Source organism: Dermochelys coriacea, chromosome 9 (genome assembly GCF_009764565.3).
Source record: "Dermochelys coriacea isolate rDerCor1 chromosome 9, rDerCor1.pri.v4, whole genome shotgun sequence".
In the NCBI taxonomy this organism is placed as follows: Eukaryota; Metazoa; Chordata; order Testudines; family Dermochelyidae; genus Dermochelys; species Dermochelys coriacea.
The window spans coordinates 64,801,627-64,821,041 of record NC_050076.1 but is presented as its reverse complement, the minus strand read 5'-3'; the positions used below and the strand labels follow the sequence as shown (position 1 = coordinate 64,821,041).

Sequence of the window (19,415 nt, the reverse complement as noted above, 5' to 3'; positions counted from 1 at the left end):
CCACTGTTCCTCTGATATTCTTGTTAACTGCTGGAATTAGCCTACCTTTCTTGTCACCATGAAAGGTTTTCCTCCTTTCCCACCCCCTGCTGCTGGTGATGGCTTATCTTAAGTGATCACTCTCCTTACAGTGTGTATGATAAACCCATTGTTTCATGTTCTCTGGGTGTGTATATCAATCTCCCCACTGTATTTTCCACCAAATGCATCCGATGAAGTGAGCTGTAGCTCACGAAAGCTTATGCTCTAATAAATTTGTTAGTCTCTAAGGTGCCACAAGTACTCCTTTTCTTTTTGCGAATACAGACTAACACGGTTGCTACTCTGAAAAGAGTAGAGGAGGTGGCAAAAACTGTGGGGTTAACTCCTAAATCCTGGCAAATTCTCACACTTGAAGGTCCTCTGCAGCCTCCTTGATGTACCCTATTTGTCATCACCTTTTCGTTGTCTTTCACTGATATAAACTGACACAGCTGCCGTACCCCACCCCAGCGTCACTTCCTGCAGTGGCAGGTGAGGCAAGCCCTTGCTGGAAGCTGAGTCAGCTCTCTGGCATGACAGGCACTGAGGAAATGTCTGATGCATTCGGGGTCTGTATGCTCCTCACTTGCCCTTGAGCAGAGGGGAGTGCAAGCCTTTGGATGTCAGATTATCCCACATCTGCCTATTGTGGGGTTCTCGCACCTTTCTCCAGGGCTGGGAACAGTCAGAGAGAGGATAGTACACCAGATGGAGCATGGGTTTGATGTAGTCTGGCCATTCCTAGGCTCCTGTCGCAGTGGCTGTGAGAGGACAGCCAGCTCAGTAGCATGTGTCCTTCCCTTCCCCCTGTTGTAGCAATGCTGCCATTGAGACAGTGGAGGGACAAGAAGCTGTGGAAGCATGTCTATGTAATAAAAGCTCATCCACATGAGCAACGGTTGCACAGACTATCCCTAAATTCCCCGTGCTTCCCTGCTCTGGTCCTGTAGTCACCATGAATATTGCAGGAGGGCATGTACTGTTCTTAATAATCAATTAAGCCGTTGCCCACCAAGCTTCCTCGCAGAGGCCACATGACTGCCTGGGGGCAGATGAAGGTGACACTGAAGAATCAGCACTGGCTGGGGGCAGGAGGGTGTACCAGATGCAGCATGTAATTCCTGATGGTTGGGCAATGTGTCCGTATGTCCAGATTAGTGGGGAAGGGGACGGGAGGAGGAAAGGACAGTTGGGATCCCAGCGTATCGGCACAGCTGTTGGGGAAGGTATGGATGCCCCCGGCTGGTGGGAGGGGGTAAGAGCCTCTCTCAAAGGGAGCAGCCTGGGGATTCAGGTCTGGTTCTGATCTCGCTGGCCAGACTCCATTGGCTTCAATAGAGTCACTCCTGATTTACATGGGTCACAACTCCTTGTCACCCCTGCCCCCAAGTCAGGACCTCCTTTCCCCCCTGTCAGGAGAGAGTCTTATTCTTTCATAGCCAAGGGCCAACATTGCCACAGCACTAGGGCTCCACCCTATCGGAGCAAAGATGCTTCCTGGGCTGGGCTCCAGTGGGACTGCATATCTCAGTGCCATGCTGCTGCTAACAGTGAGGTCTGTAAAAGCTTGTAGCTGGTGGCAGGAGAAAGGATGATTTTGGAGGAATGGGAGTGGGGAGGCAAAAAGTTAAGAGGAGGAGGAGATGGAGGTAAGGGGATTGGAACAACAGGAAAATATAAAGCCACCCATCAGCCCACACATTCCCTTCCAGCTTATAACTTTCTAAGGCTTTGGAAACCTCTCCTCTGCTTCTGGTGCTCCTCAGGGAGGTCAATCATTGATTCACCCTGAGAACACTTACGTATCTCTCTGTCTAATGGAAAGCACCATATGAGGTGCCCACTGAGGCACAAATAACCAACATCCTGCTTGTTTTCACTCCATTAGGAGAGTGTGGTAGAACTGCAATGGAAGAGGATACTCTGACAGGGGTGCTCGGTTCTGCCCGGAGAGAGGGAAGGAGGATGGAAGACAGATGGTTGGGTGAAGATGGAGAATTGGCAGCCCTGAAGATGTCTACATGACTCTACAGCCAGTTACACCACAGCTACGGCCTCACCCATTGCGTTCAAATATGAACGCTACATGGTTGTCCCCTAATGGCAGCTAACTATGCTAATGCAGAGGTTGCCTTGCAGTGGAGGCTATGCAGCTCCCTGAACAGCTCACAAACCAGTCGCTGCTCTAAGAATAAAGCTACTGCAAAGAATAACACAGTAAGTCAGCCCAACTGGCAGGATGTCCACAGAGATCATTGCATCCTTGAAGTCCCTGTGTTGCCAGGAGTCTCTAAGCAATAGGGATCCACAAAACCAGAGCAGTTTATCACAGGATGGGAGTGAGGTTGAAAAACATACCAGCTTAGCATGGAATGAAAACAGCATGCAAGCAGCTTTCATTTCACAGGGAGTGGAGAGGGAGAGACATGGGCGGGGGAGACATCAGACCCATGATGTTAGAGGCACACTTTTTTTCGGATCCTTTTTTATCATCAACAGCAAAAATAAACTAAAATAAACCGAAAAGGGGTTAAATAAATATCACAGTTTTGTTTACATGAAAAAAGTTCTAATAATAATCAAAATAAGTCAAATTAATATTATTAATAATAATAAAAAATCAAACAAAGAAGAAGATGAAAGCCCCAGAGAATTCCTGCCTGCATGGCATTCATAGATGGAAGGTTTGTGTGGCTGGGTTATTGTTTGGGGATCATGCCCTTGATGGCTGACTCCCGGTTTACATACGTGGCCCAGTAGACCAGGTTGAAAATGGCAAAGAGGACAGGAAAGACAATGCGCGACATCTTGTCCACCTTGCTGACGCTGTTGTAGGTCTTCTTGCTTTCTGGGGGCTTCTCCTCTACGCGGGGGCCCTTGGGGGACATGGTGGCAGTGGCAGTGGCGGCAGCGCTCTTGGAGATGGTGGGCAGGCTGGGGTCCTTGGCGATGTTGAGGGCGTACGTTGTGCCCACGATGTTGTAGGTGTTGTTGGCTTTCTTGGCCAGCACCACCGGCTCTTTTTTCTAGGGGAGGGGGAAAAATCTGTATCAGACCATGTAAACGTGTAAGGAAAATGTTCCCCCTCTCAGTTGGCAGCTGTGTGGGTGGCAGCCGTACTGCGACCCAAAGGAAAAGACGGTGGGGGGAGAAGACTAGTGTTCAGAAGCCTTGTCATCCCTGCTGTACTTGGATTGCTGGACATGGGGAAGATAGCAAGGTGGATTCTCCTCTTGCTTACACCAGTTGGAAATGGGAATCATTCCCTGGAAGTACAGCACACAGTGCCTAGCACAGCGGGATCATGGGACTCTTACATGCTACCACTATACAAATAACCACCAAAGGTCAGGTGCTCAGCCCATTGGTATCCCCTTCGCATTGCTCCAGTGGCACAATGGACACATAGCCAGCATGCTGGCTCTGCTCCAATCCCTCCCTCTTCCACGTAGGTAAAACCTGATGATACAGGGAGGCACTTTTGTCTCCATCTCATCTGGGCTGAATCTTGCTCTGGCACATGTGAGGAGTCAGACAGTAACCGTGGTGTATATGGGAGGAGATTCAGACCCAATGAGCTCAGAGTCCTGGGAAAGAGCTCAAACAAACTATCTAGCCCTGCTTCCTGGCTCATGTTGTGGTGAGGAGCATTACTGATACGGATTAGGGCTTGCCACATGTTTGTATTTGTCCAGTGGGACAAAGTGAATTACCTTGAGATACCGGGTTATATCATCGCGACCTTTGTGTCTTGATGTCAGGATACTTGTAACCATGCATGATGACACTGGATTGTGGTGCCACGATGCAACACCATGCGCTGCCTCCATGCCTCAAGGGCAGGTCAGCCACCCTTTGCACTGCTGCGCTGCATAATATGATGTCATGAGGATCCAAATATGTCCAAGGGACCTTTTAAAGTGCCTCATGAGCTAGGTTGGCAGGATGAAGGACAGACCCTGGCAATCAGGCCTGCCCATGGATTTTGGGATGGTGAGCACGGCAGTCCCAGCACTGAGAGAAGTTTCCATCTAACCCTCCCGTCTAGGGAGTGCTGCTATTAGGTGAAACAAATCTAGGGAGATATATGCACCTTCCCCACACATATCCCCTTTTACCAGTCATTGGGCTTATATGACAACCAAACTGCTAGCAGAGTGAGCTGATGGGAAGGGAACTTTCTGCAGCATGTGAAGAAGCTAAATTGGCTGTGGGTTGGTCACGCTGCATAAAGCAGAGATGCAAAATGCACAACGTTGATGGCAGATGGATGACAGGCTCAAGTTTACCAATGGTGGAAATGAAGCATGTGTGTGTGTGGGATTTGGGCTAGGAAAGGGGATAGAAGAGGAGATTGGATCAAGGCTGTCCTGAGGATAAGACCAGACCCAGTGAAGGAAATCTGGTATGTATTACACAAGCTGACCTCATTCATGTAATGAAAAGCTCAGGGAGACTCCGACAGATTGCCCATACATCCCACTCTACGCTCATGGCAGTTGCCATAGAGCAGATCCAGGTGCCGGAGGTGCAAGATGTGGCATCCTACGAATTTATTCTGACAATGACACATAAGTGCAATGAGTGTTTGCAGCCTCAATGTCAACAACAGTTGCTAGAAGCAACTGCTTTACAAGGGGGAAAGCACTTCACAGATGTACCCACTATACCATATAGACAGCACTGCTGAACGTTCTCTGGCTATGGCTGGAACAGACCAGCTGGAACTGCTGGGACAAGAGCCACAAGAGAGGCACTAACCCACTGCGTAATCCCAGATCAAACCACTCTAGTTGTTTGTGACTCGGTCACACCCGGCATGAAAGTCTATAAAAGCAGAAACGTCATTGCAATCCCTATGCTGCACCAGTGCTGAGTAAACAGCCTGCCCAGTGCAAAGTCAGCCTTTGTGCCCAGTGGGAAGCCTGTAGGATTCTATTCAGCTCCAGCCTCCAGCCTGGTGAATTCGTATCAATCACTATCTTTAGGTAACACAGGGAGCTATTAGGTGATGGGAGCCCAATTCATCACCTGCATCCTCCATTGACTTCACTAGAGTTCCACCAGGGACACAGCTGGCTCTCTTACTGTATATTCCTGTCAAACGCAGACATAATCACTAGAGTGCTGACTGAATAATGTGATGCCATCAGAGCTCTGAACATCACATTGCATCACCCACCTTTTCCAAGCGCCTGGACTTGGAAGTGCCTGTCAGCAGAGCTGGCCCACCTGTTCATTGTGAATAGCACTAGTACAAACTTTTTCCTTTTTCAGTTCACAAATTATTCACTGAGCCAATCCAGCTTATCGCCTGGATGTTTTTCTATTTCCTTTGACTGCTCACCATCCATTGTCCATGATTTGTTAGCTAAATCACATGGCATTGTTCCTGCTCATAGGCTGGATGACTGCAAGTTTTTAAACTGAAGGAGTCTCAACAAACCCACTGCACTTTCTGCTATGAATGTTCAAGACACATATTAACCTTTTGCTAAAGTGTGTGAAACCTTCAGGATGCATGAATACTTCCAGGAAGATACTGCCACCTTCAAAATACATGTCAACAACAAATATTAAGACCCCAAGCGTCAGGGCGAACCTGACTCAGTGATTATATTTGCAAAGGTTTTTTTTTTCCCAATTGCTTGTGCTTCAAAGGCTGCACAGTCCAGCCAATCAAGCCCCCTTCACTCCCATTCGTACCTGGCTATGGCCATTAACCATGTGTCTCCCTCTCCTGCTGAGGGAAGATTCAGCAGTGTTCTTGCAATCTTCCATACTAAAATGTGCCATTAATTATGTAGGGTGAAATAAAGCCCCAGTGGCTGGGTTTTGTGAAGGTCACTTAGCAGAGGCTGGGACAGGCCACCATGCAACAGCAACACAGTCCCTCTCTAGCCGCTCTTCAACCTATAGACTGCAATGGCGGCAGCTGCTCTTGTGCAACACCTAGACAGGGGGATAGGGCGAGGTCCATATCCCATCCTCTGCATGCAAATTCCTCTGCATGCAAACTTAGTTGCAGGCACCCTCCTGCAGTACCTTGGGCATAGAGACTCCCCCACCTGTCTACTCTCTCTGCAGCCTCACAGTGCTGCTGACGCACATCACAGGTTAATTTCACCTCATGTCAGTTACATCAGGAAAATTTGACAGTCCACAATGCATGTTCAGTGGGATGCTACAGGCAGCAGCTGATCATTCTTTAAACCCATATCCAAACAACACATTAAGTGATCGCAGTTCCAGTAATAACTCCTGCAATTACACAAATAAAACTGCAAGTGGCAAAGTGCAAAGACTGATTAGACTAATGATCAGGCCATGATTGTAGTATTTTATTGAGAAGGTGGTAAGGATTGCTATTGTCTTCAGTGGTTAACTGAGCAACTGATTAATGATCAATTAATTTGATCAGAGGAGCCACAGTTAATTGTACATCCTCAAAGAAGGTGAGTTGTGTGAGCATGTTGCTAGCCATCAAATGATACATAAAGGTTTGAAAATGTTTTACCATTTAAACACTACATATACAATGATTATTTCTTATCCTAGCTTCAGGTTGTGGTAAGATTATTAATATGTAATAATAGATTGAAAGAATGATCAATTACTGCTTGCAGAATTATACTGAAGGTGCACGGTGGTTTATTTTATTGTTAAACAGCTATGTTACTGACTGGAGATGAATGAGAGACTGCAACTGACATGACATTTCTCAGCCTGGACAGTGTTTCCCTCCAAGAGGTGACCTTGCCAGCCTGGTGTAAGCATGTGAAAAACTTCTTGGCAGCTTTTACTACTGGCACTTGCTATAACAAAGACATTGTATCTTGTGAACTCACTGAAGTGAGTGCCTTCCCATTGGTTTCAATGGGCTTTGGGTCAGGCCCTTCAGCCCTAAGGAAGGCAGGAAGTGCAGGAATGCTTAAAGCCTAATAGCCTTTGACTTTCAACTGCTTGGGAGTGTGGTGTGTGATGACGCTTAGAGCGGTAAGGCTGCGCACACATTGTAAAGAGTTTCCGAGGGTACCCTGGTAACAGAGGCTCAGAAGCTCAAGAAATCAGACACTTGAGTGATTGGCACACGTGGTCTGTCCTTACGTTCCCTGGGTTGTGTTTTATATAGTTGATGACTCACGAAAGATTTTAACAAGGAAAAACATGTTTATTACAATCAGATACAAACCAGTCCTCTGACCTCCCGGCGTGTTTATTTGGGATTCCCTTTGCTAGCGAAACAGAAAGGAAAACTGGAAAATCAAAAAGAGCAGAAAAACAACCCAGGTCCTTTAAAACCAGAACAGGTCTCACCATTGGGAGAGAATGTGCGGTCACCCTCCTTCATTCATCACAAAGCTGATTTTACACACTGCATTCCTAATGGAGGAAATGCTGGGAAAGCTAGTGTGACAAGACATACATTTCTAGTGCATTATAGATCTCTCATCACATCATGTTCCTGAGACAAGCTTTCCACTTCCCCCTGCCGTACACACACACACACACTGGTTGGCAATGAGATTTTTGCTGAATCTGATTCTGTCTATATATAGCTGAGCCTTCTCCTTTGAAAGACTAAAGCCACAACCCAGAAGAGGTGGGTTCCATCCCCCACTCTGCAATTGACTTTCACTTACCTTCTCTGTGTTCCAGTTTCCCAGTCAGATAGTGATATCTACCTACCTCATAGAGGGCTGGGAGGATTAGTTCATTGCCATTTGTAAAGCATGTTTGGATCTTGGGCTGTGCTAAAGAAATGCAAAGGATCTGTCCTTTGCCATTAGTTATAGATAGGGTATTTGTGTGTCGTAGAATGTGGTTTGATTGCTCCCTGAAACATTTTCAGTTCAGGAAATGTTCAATCTTAGGTTTTGAAGGGCACAGTGGACTCTACTGCTTCAGCTATGCAGTGGGAAGAGGGTTGGAGGAGGGACTACAGAGTTGGCAGGACGAGTGGAGCAGAAGGGAAAGTGATTTCTGGAACAGTGGCTGGTGTGTTTCAAATGATAGGGCTCGCACACATTGGAGACTGGATCCTACACAATGTGGGTGCTGCATGTAGCACAGCCAGGGGGCCAGGTAGCAAGCGCTGAACAGAACAGGGAGAACAGAGAAATGCAACCTTGCATTAATGAGAATGACGCATGGCCACCAAGGGACTCCTGCCTATTAACAATAATGAGGCCAAAGAGGGAGCATGTAGCTAAGCACCTCATTAGTATGATGAGGATCATATTTATGACCATGTGGCCTCTGACATGCTTATTCTTCATCGTCATCCATCCCACTCTTTCTTCACCCTGCATACCTGCAGGGGAGCAGATAGACCAGGGGCCTCCAGCTTGCTTTTGCTCAAGGCAGAAGGCTTAACCTCACTTGTGCCCATGTGTAGCCTCTCCTTTTGTTTGTGCTGGATGGAGCGCAAAACCTTTGTGGGATCAAGGCCCGAAAGCAGCAGGGCTGAGAGAAGGATGCAGCTAACCATACAGATGGAGAAGGGAGAGGGAGGAGGCATGGCCAAGGAACGGCAAGTGGGCTATATCAATGGGCCTTTGAAGTGATGCCAATTTTAGGGCTAAAAGGAGCCAATGGGCAACAATGACTCCCAAGGTACAAGATAATGGAGACTTGGGCATGCGGACAGCAAGTAGGTAAGGGTGAGAGAACTCAGCAAGCTCTTGTTTGCTCTCGTGGGGGATGGGGGAAAGCAACTAGTAGAGATGGGCCCGAGCCATTAAGTTTGGATCTGGAGCATAACTTTCCCAAGGTTTGGCAGTGATCCGATTGGGGATTTGGTACCAGTCCATCTCCTCTGGTGAGGGTGAGAACAAAACAGATGCACTGTGTACAGTAACAAAGGGGAAAGAGGAAGCCATTCCAATATAAACAGGTTTCAATATCTGAGTTTGCAGGCTTGCTTTATGTAATGTTCACTGGTGAGCAGATGAGGTACACAAATCCCGCGTCGTTCACTCACTCACTCACTCACTCACTCACTCACTCACTCACTGTCCATACCATTGGTCTCACAAAGACAAGGGAGGGAACCAAGATCAGAGACCGAGTGAAAGAGTTTTGCTTATTTTTTGGGACTGTTCTTTGGTGCCATTCACCCAGAGAAGACAAGAAGGAGAAGAAGCTGCCTGAGCTCAAGCTCACAAGTGATTGGAACCATGGCCTGAGGTCCAGACGAGAAAGGAGCGATATCTTTCGCCGCCTGACATGGGGACTTTACAAAGCTGTGTTTCCAGGTGTCCGGTTGCAGCTACTCCAGTTGGGAGCTGTTTTGCTCCCAGACGTTCAGGTGAGTGCAGAGCAGGCAAGGAGACAGAACTCAGCGGTGATGCTTGTACAGACAATGATGCCACTACAGGGAAGTAGCAGGTAGGCAGGCCCAGAGGAGGGACATTGTTTCTGGGTGGGACAATCATTGGCAATTTTCATTCTCACAGGTTTGGCGGCCTTTCCAGAGTCCGGTGACAAAGACCCGTTAGAAGTGATCTCTCTGGATGCCAGTTGCAAAGATCACCATAAAGGTGGCCTGCATAGATTCCAGTGGTGACAATCCCACTGCAGTTGGTCCCTTGGGATTACAGTGTGGTCAGAATCCTCTCTAAGGCAGCCAATCTACCCATGAGTGGTGTGGAATCCGCTCAGACTTGGCACCTCCCTTCAGAGGGTGCATCATCAGAGTCCAGTAGCAAGACTCCCCTTAGAGGAAGCCATCTCCTTTCCAGCAATGAGGCTCTATTGCCATAGAGGCAGTCCCTCCAGGTTCCATTCGGGGGGATCTCCTTAGTGGGACCACTCTGGGGATTCCTGTGGTAAGGTGGATTGTCATGAAACCATTCATCTTTCATGGGCACCTCAGCCTTTTCTCCTCTCTGATTTATTGCTGGTTCCAACATACCACTGGAGATTGCTCTTCAGAACTGATCCCCTGCCCTCAAACAAAATAATTTCACTGGGCACCAGAGACCATTCTCCAATTTGATCTATAGCCCCAGGTCTGCGGCAGCAGCTTTAACCTTGTGAAATAGAACTACTGCAAGAAATTCTTTGATCTAACAGGGCACAGCACACACCCCTCTCTCTTAGAGAGCAACTAGCGACAGCGAGACACAAAAGGCTTATAGGAGCTTCGGTTCCAAGAAGCATTAGTCGAACCATATCAGAATGTGGGCTGGGGCTGGGTGACTTTCTCATGAGATCTGTGGTGCTTCCTGATTTTGCTTGGATGAGAATTGCAAATAATGCAGCATTTCTTGTGGTATTTCGGCATTTCCCAGCTAAGGCCCAACACAGATACAGCCCTGTAGCTGGGCTGTAAATTACTGGACAGATGAAGGGTGAGAGAAAGGGGAAATAACACACCAGCGGAATGTACCACAATGTGCCTGGTCCTCTAGGCCTCTGGTGACTGTAGTGATAGGGCAGATGTCTAGGTGGGGGAGGTCAGCAAGTTAGCAGATTCTACTGAAGTCCTGAAAAAGCAGGATAACTCCACAAAGTCAAGACACCCAGTCACCCTAATTGATGGGTTGTGTGGGAGAAGTTGCTGCTGTCCATAGATAAAGAGAGGATTTTAACCTCAAGGGCTATTAATCTCGTCCCTTTCACCAGTGCTAACAATTAAATCTTCTTCTTCTTCTTCTTCTTCTTCTTCCCCCTCATCATGGGCTGGGGCATTGGGCAAGCATCCATTGTCTTCACTGGGCCGAAGCAGCTCTAGGGTTCACTTGCTTATCATCTTCTTTGACACAATCCACCCACTACTTCCTCAGCTTTCCTTAGGGTCTCTTTCCTACCCCCACTCCTGCCATGCTGCCTGCACCAGGTTCTCTTCATTCATCTTCTGTATGAGACCAAACTAGCAAAGTCAGGCTTCCTGGATTTTGTCAGCTACTTCAAGGACTCTGACTTCCACCCTAAAGCTTTCGTTTCACAGCCTGTCTCTTCATGTAACTCCTTTTATTGTGCAAAGGCATCTCAGGGTAAACACCTATAGGCGTTGAACCTGCTGCCTCTTTACTGCCCAGGCTTCTGCATCATACAGCACTGTGGATGCACCACTGAGCTATACAACTGGGCTTTTAAGACTACAAATTAAGTGTGGTAGTAATAGTCACAAGGGTGAATAACAAGCCCTCTGGCTTCAGGGACAGCTTTCCAAAGACCAGAGCTCAATTTGGGCATATCACTGTTAGCTTTACTGCTGGTACAAATATTCCTAACATTGCCAACATCCAGTCTGAAGCCAGTGGGGTGTTTTTGTTTTTTGTGGGTATTTTTTTCCAGATTCAACCACCTAACTTGTCATTTGTTTCAAGATCAGTTCACGGAAAGCTGAAACTGAGCCATCGAGGAATCATCACAACACTCTGACTAGAAACATATCAGCAGGATAGAAAAGCAGAACAGACATGGGGATGTAGCTAATTCCCAAGCCCCATGAGCCCACCACTCTTCCTGGAGTGCTCCTTTAATAGTTGGTGTTAGACATGGTGAGAAAAAGAATAGAAAATACATCCAAAATGGAAGGAATCTGGTCAGCTTTCCTGATCTGTAACATGACCAGAAGTGGGTGAAGCTCATAAGATGGATAAGCACCAGGTAGATAAGCACCCACAAACTTGAATGTTTATCTGATTGTCTTGAGTCTTAGGCTGCAAATCTCACAGAAAAAGCTCCCCTTGTAAGATTTTGGGTACTTCACGTATCTGCATTACGTTACTGCAAGGACAAGATTTCTCATGATATCTTCGTGCTATTTTAGTACCTCTGATTCAAAGAGAGCAACTCAGAAATAAAGGCATTTTAAAAAAAGTGAACTGAAGGTTTTTTGTTTTTAACTTCTGGAGTCATTTGTGCTGGGTTTGGTTTAAGTGATGGGTGAAGGGCCACATCCATCCTTATTTTATCCACTCTGTTCTGCCCATTCCTGATCCAACAGCCACTGATGTCGATTGGAGTCATTCCATTGACTTCACTGGGTCTTTAATCTCTATGGGCCAAATTCAGCCCTATGATGTGAGGTTGATATCAATGGCATTGCACCTGCTTCCATCAGGTCTCAACTGGCCTTACAGAACCACTCTGCTAGGCCATCTCTTTTGAAGTGCAGACCAATCTGTAGCATCACACTGGTGTAAAGAAGATCCAAGGACGCAGAAGAGGCAGGGAATCAACATTAGAGGTAAGAGGGCTGGGCTTGCTATGGCAGGGCTGATATTGGCTCTAGTTTTTTAATCTGCCCCCCAATCGCACGTTGCCCCCCTCTTTGACCTTGTTTGCAATGCTGTGGCTCAGTCAAAATCGAAGGACTGAATTACTGAATTCCCTCTCCCCAGATCTTCTTTCAGTGATGCAAGATATTTGCACACGGTCCCTCAACAGTTCCGAGCAGCACATTATCATGCAAAAAAAAAAAAGTGCTCCAGAACCAAGAACAAGGACAAAGCTGATTTTGAAATTGATTCAATAAATATAAACAAGGGAGCAGCGTGCCACAACAAGCGATTTCTCTGAGCAGCACCAATTAGATCAGCGTGGAGGGAGGAGGATGTCAATGAAGGCCAGCAATGGCTGTACAAAGGAAGCTGTCAAAGATGCTGATCCAAAGCCAGAAGAGAAAACCTGGGTGATATCCACTTATTTTCTGCCAGTTGCCGCTTCAGTTTGCTCTCTACCTCCCAGTGTAGCCATCTGCCAATAGCTGAGGGTAACCCCTGTTAAAATCACCCTCCCTCTGATATGCTTGCTCTGCACTGCGGGGAAAGCATGGGGCATCCACCGTGACAGGTGGTGAGGGAGCAAGGTGCGTGAGGCTGGCGGCTTCTCTTCTTCAATGGGGCCAGCATCACACCAAGCACCTGGCTTTGGGGCTTTATGCTGGTGCATCAGGGCAGCATCATGGTGCAAAATGTAGCAGGCAGTGAACAAAGGAAGAGAGAAATTGAACCACACAGAGACGTGCACAGATGCAACCAGAGAGAGACAGACACACATACACTCACGCACACGCACACAGAGGGAGGGACAGATGGAGACATGTGTGTTGTAGGAGTTTTTTCCCAGCTAATAATAAAGACAATACATTACACCAGCCCTTTCTCCTTCCACCCCGAAGAACCACTCCAGTCAAGACCTGAATTGATGACCCCAGTGAATAGCATCCAGCCTACTGGAATGTGTCGGGCTGCATGTTACCCACTCCTGGTCCCAATGCAGCTCTCTCGTGGGGCGTTTCTTTGCCCTCCCATGCTCCCTGGCCTTGCCTACAGGACTCACCTTCATCTCCTGGGCCTCCAGCACCTTCTTGCCATCCCAGGCCCAGCTCCGCTTGGTGAAGTAGTTGACAGTGGCAAACTCGATCAGCGCAGAAAACACAAAGGCGTAACAGACGGCTATGAACCAATCCATGGCCGTCGCGTACGCCACTTTCGGTAAGGAGTTTCTGGCGCTGATGCTCAGTGTGGTCATGGTGAGAACGGTGGTGACACCTGCGGGAACAAAGCAGGAGAGAACGGTGCTGTCAAAGCATGCAACCATGTTTGTGTGCCTGGTCAAGGACTATCTCTTCCCACTCTCTCTTTGTCCTCCCAGATAGAGATGCCATCAGACCCATGGACCAAATGCACCAAAGGTGCAGATAGAGCCAGCCCCATTGATTTAGGCCCACTTATCTCAGCAATGAGTTTGGCCAGATGCGGCATTCAGGAAGCCTGAGCTCCATTCCTGGCTCTGCTACTGGCCTTCTGGGTGACCTTGGGCATGTCACTTCACCTCTCTGTGCTTCAGTTTCCCCTTACACCTCTTGTCTACTTAGGATGGCAAACTTTACGAGTCAGGGCTGATCTCACTATGTGTTTGTACAGAGTCTAGTACACTGGTGCTTCTGGTTGCTACCGTATAAAATAGCAAACAGTGGTAGCAGTGGTAAGGTGCAGCCAGCCAGGCAGATCTAACTGGACATTTGTGAAGGAGATGCTATTAGGACATTTAAAATTGTGTTTTGTGGAGTATTTCCTACATATCTGTCTGTGCTCCCCTCCTTACTTCCTCCCACAAGAAAATAACTAACACTTAAGACTTATACAATCTTTTCCATCTGTTGACCTCAAAGAACCTTACAAAGGTGGGTGAACACAATTAACCCCATTTTACAGATAGGGAAACGAGGCACAGAGAGAGAAAGTGGCTTGCCCAAGATCACACAAAAAGTCTCTGGCAGAGCTGGGAATAGAGTCCAGGTATCTGGACTTACAGGCTGGAGCTCTCACCACTGGACCACGCTATCAAGAATTTTTGCAATTATTCATTGCAAAATGGCCTTTTAAACTATGATATTCTTCATGAAAAATTGTCAAAGCTTTTCAATTCATGTAACAACTTGTGTCTTTTTCAAGTTTAATACAGCATCCTGTATTTCTTTTGTAGACACAGAATATCTCAGAAGTATCCCTAGCATACCATACCTCTTCAACACTACAAATAAATACGTATTTATCTGGTAAGGTGGGGTGGAGTTTAGTGACATGCCTGGAGAGTGGGCTCCTTTCTGCAGCATGCAAGTTAAACATGGTTGGTAATTTGTAATGAAACTTTTTTTTTCCCATCAGAAAACACCGATTCATTGAAACCGACACTGTTCCTGAGAAAGGCTGTGTTCCAACAAACTTTTTGACTCAAAAATTTGTTTTAAAAAAGTTTTGAAATTGTCAGAAGATTTCATTTTGATGTTTTTGAAATGAAAAGCTCTGGTTTTCTGGTTCAAAACAAGATTTCATTTTGAAATGTAAGCCATTTATAGTTTTAAAAAAATGGCAAAATTGAAATGAAATGTTTCAAAATTATTGAAACATGAACCGCAAGGGTTTTGCATTTTCAGTTTTCAAAAATTTTCTAGATTTTGACTTTGTCCTGATTCAGGATGGGGTTTTTTAATTTTTATTTTTCGATCTTGAAACTTTTTATGGGACAGGAAAAACCATTTCCCATTCAGCTCTAATACAAGGCTCCCTCATAGCTCCCTGCCAATCTGCCTCAAGCATGATCTGCAAAGAGGAACCTCTGAAAGAATGAGTCTCCATGGTCTGTTCAATTTTGGCCTCCCTGCTTAGACTGCAAATATGGGTGCCAGTTCTGGCAGTAATGGGACACCTGTCTCTGGGCAACTGGACTGAGATCAACCAATTCATTTCACACAAGCCAGCACACATGGAGATCTGAACCAGCAACTTGAAAGTGAAAGCCTCCAGCTTCCCATACACGTGCAATGCCAGGAAATTAAGCAGGTTTTTTTATTTCACTTTTCTGATATCACCCATCTGGGCAGGAAATTTCTAAATTTCAAAGTCTTCTTTACTTTGGACTCTTATAAATGGACCCACTTTTCTTTTTTTTCTTTTAATTGCCAGCCGTTCACTATTTGATGTTTTTATCAAGAACGTTATTGAAATCCTTCATCTATTAGAAACCTGGTGGGAAGCAAACGAACAAGGTCAAAACCTTGGTTGAAAGGGTTTCTGCTATCACTGATTGTGACAATAGTTTCTGTCTTCCCCACACCTTGCACAATCTAAGGTCACTATCACCTGCCATCATAGGTGGAAGATTAAAATATCATTGGGGAGGCAGGGGGGCTGGACCCAGCTCTATCACAGCCCAGTGCACCGGGGAGATCTGAGGGTGGGAAGTGGGATGCTGGAGAGCGGGCCTGCCCTGAACTCACCCCAGCAGAGATGGGACCACTCCTGTCCCATGGGGCTGGACCCAGCGGATGGAGAGTGAGCCCTCCTACCCTGCATTCACCCCGGCTCCATCCTGTCCCACGGTCTGGGATCCGGGATTGGAGAACGAGCCTGGGCAGCAGCACCTCCGTTCTGACCTTTGGTGCTGGCCTAGGCCAGGCTCCAGCCAGTTGGCTCTCCCCACAAGGGGAAGGCTCAAGGCACCCCCTGCAGCATCACATGGCATGCATCGGCACTGTGACTGCAGAGATGAGCATGTGCATGGGGGCAGCCAGGCAGCTGGTGAAATGGTGAGGTAGATAAGATTTTGGGGGGCTGATCCCCCTCTAGCTCTAGCAGACTGCCACCTACACCTGCCATGCTTAAATGGAGCCCTCTCTGATACTAGCAACTGTTGTAGAGGGAATGAGGAGACCCTGTTCTCAGGCCTTGGCAAGTAACTGAAGGAGGAATTCATTTTAAAATAGTTTGTTAATATATTTGGAACTCTGGCCTTATCTTCCGCCTCTGATAGCGAAGTGAAAAGATAATGTGTAAAGAAATAAAAATAATTACAATCAGTTTAAGGCACAGTCCTATTGACTCAGCCCAGGGATCAGCACATGCACAGATCAGACCAGGAGTGTAATCAGCAAATACAAGCTGTGTATGCAGACCCGTCGCCCTCTTTCCCATATACACCTGTTACATCCCACAGCCACCATGTCAATAGAACCTCGAACAAAGCAGGTGCAGCCAGTTCTGTGTAACTGGCTTATCAATATCTAGATTCTTGTTATTATTCAGGAGAGCTGATCAGGAATTTGTCAACAAACAGGTTTTTGCTGAAGAATACTGATTCTTTGAAACCCAAACTGTTTCCGTGAAACAGGGTCAGTTTCGATGAATGCATTGACTTGAAAATTTTTGGGGAAAAAGTGTCAATATTGACTAAATGGAAAATTTAAGTTTTTTGTGTTGAATTTTTTTTCATTTTTAAAAGAGGGAAATAAAACATCTTGAAATTATCAAAACAAAACATTCTGACTGACCCAAATTGATTTTTTAAAACATTTTTGGTTCATGAAAGTTGTCAGTATTCTGAGTTTTCATCCCCACTGGGACAGGAAAACTTTTTGACATCTTGAAAATCTTCATGGGAGGAGAAAACAGTTTGCTGCCCCGCGCTATGACTCAGCACTGATTTGGCATCACTTGTGGTTTTCTCACTGATTCCAATGGCTGCACAATGGGCTATTCTGAAGAACACTAATTTAGGGTGCTGTGGGAAACACAGGGGAAGGCATGGAGCTCACGATCAGTCATATTTCCAGTAAAAAACACTCCCCACCATGTACAGTAAAATCTATTAAATAGCAGAGACAACAGAATGTTCCATTTACATGAGGGGCCACTGGACAATCAAATTATATTAATTTCTGCTGGGTTCTGCAAACAGGTCAACAACATCCATGATCAGTCAGAGAGCTAACAGTGCTATACAGGGCACCTGAGCTTGGCCCACTGCCCAGAGAAAACCAGCAGCAATGGTGTCTCCACGTTGCACTTAGGCCTCAATCCTGACTAGAGGAAACACAAGGCTGAAGGTAGATTCTGCTAGGATTGTGAACCTTCTCAATGACCTTGCCCATGGAGGGCAGAGTTTAACCCAAGTGCTATCTCCTAGACTCACGGATTTCAGGTAATGACTGGCTTGCTACAGAAGAAAGGCTCTGACACCTGCTCCTTACTCATCCTGACTTCCTTCTTGCCTCTCAGCCATCCTCATCCTGTTCTGAGTTGCCTCCCTCCTTGCCTCTCCTGTTCTCAAGGTGCCTCTTTCCCCCTTGTATTCCATGTGGTGCATAGACATAAGCGGTTAGGCTGATTAGAATCCAGGCTGGCAGCGCTCCGGAGATCATGATTCTGGTTACTTCAACCTTGCTGCTTGCCAACCAGATAGGCATTAATAAGAGGTCTGAGGAAGGATAAAACCCGCCATCATGAACATTACTCTTTAGAAGTTAAAATGAGAGGTGGCAACAGACACCGCATATGCCTGCCTACGCTCCTGGGGCTGGCATGCTTCAGCAGAGCGCAACGGTTCATGTAAATCCAAGGCACCTATCATTAGGTGAGAGAGAATAGATTTCACCGATCCCTAGCACGACTCAGCAGCCCCGCCCAAGAAACTGATCCCCAAGCAGAGGGCTAAGGATACTTCGGAGATAGGTTGTATCCACAAAAGAAATACAAGGTTCACAAATGAGACCTTCAGGTAGCACAGGGAAGAGCACCAGACAGATTAGAAGACACTGGCAGACAGACAAACAGGTGTGGTGCCATTCCCTTCAGTGCTATGGTTACCTAAGCAGCCATGGTTGCTCTTCCACTGAAATCCCTCACCCACCAGCATACTGCATGTCAGAAACTCACCGAATACAGTCCGAGCGGGAACAGACTCCCTGTTAAGCCAGAAGGAAACCTGTGATAGGATGACTGTCATAATGCAGGGCAGGTACGTCTGGATCACAAAGTACCCAATCTTCCGCTTGAGGTGAAAGTGCGTGGTCATGACGACATATTCCCCTGGAGGGATAGCAGGTTAGAGCAGAAAGCAGCAGAACAATTGTTACTTGCCAGGTCTGAACCAATAAAACCTCAGTCCAGATCTCACAGTAGCATTTTTATCCCCAGAGGGCATGATTTGTATGAACGTCCTGGTCCTGTAGGGCTATATCACCTGATATTGCAGCATGTGACTAAGTTACCATCTGACGTATTATGATACCTCATGATAAAGTGGATCATACAATAATGGCATGAAACTGGTATAAGTTTGTTGCAATGCAAAATTGGGGGTCTACGTCACTCTTGTATACAAACATAGAGATTGCTTTGTACAAACAGAGATTGCTTTGCATGTGGGTAGGTGGACGTTGGTGAGAACTGTCACCAGCCAGAGAAGTGATATGAAGCTCCAAGCATTAGAGCCCCTTTCCTCAGGACTTAACAAAATGAAAGCAAACCAACTGAAAACCATTGAGCAACAATCTCCAGTGGTTTTCCCTGCTTCACTAAGCTGGGAGGGGAGAAGACACACCCCTCCCTTTCTTCCTTCCTCCCTCCCACCTGCTTCTCTTCTGAACCAGCTTCTACTCCCTTTTATACTCCCCCCTCCCCTTCCCATGCAGCCATGTGACAGGAAGGCCCCCATAACCCTTTACAGACTGCATCACCTTTACCTTGTCACAGTAGGAGTCTGGTACTCTCTATGTTTTGACAAAAGATGTTATGATCTGTCAATACCCAACTCCTCCCTGTATCATTCATCTGGAAGGTCGGGACAGGATGCTGGTTGTTCAAGGCCTGGGGTGTGAGCCAGTGAATTATGTCTATTTGCCATCTCTATTTTCCTTCCCCTCCCTTTGCCCCAGTGCTCAGGGTAATGGTTGAAGCCTTCAGTTTGGCTTCATCACTGCTTCAATACGGTGTCCTTTTTTTTCGACTCTAGCTCTGTTAAGCCATTATGCATTGGTGTCTTTTGCAGATTTCATATCATTTCAGCCTATTACTTTGTTATTATTTTTACTACAACTTGAGGGCAGAGCTAGATCAAATATTATGACATTTAGTTCTCTGGACTCCCCACATATC

The 19,415-nt window shown here is 46.6% G+C and overlaps 1 protein-coding gene across 2 annotated transcripts in view; it reads right to left on the bottom strand.

Moving 5' to 3' along the window:
• Window positions 1-339: 339 nt before the first annotated feature.
• The window catches only part of GABRA3 (gamma-aminobutyric acid type A receptor subunit alpha3), a 134,011-nt gene continuing 114,935 nt past the window's right edge, over window positions 340-19,415 (bottom strand). The window contains exons 8-10 of one of the 2 annotated variants that reach the window (XM_043492271.1): window positions 18,195-18,347; window positions 13,314-13,529; window positions 340-3,047 (exon numbers count right to left, since the gene is read on the bottom strand). In XM_043492271.1, coding sequence (XP_043348206.1) covers window positions 2,611-3,047; window positions 13,314-13,529; window positions 18,195-18,347 — 806 coding nt within the window. In that variant the 3' untranslated portion in view covers window positions 340-2,610. The remainder of the gene's footprint in view (window positions 3,048-13,313; window positions 13,530-18,194; window positions 18,348-19,415) is intronic. The other variant, XM_038417440.2, reaches the window with a different exon arrangement.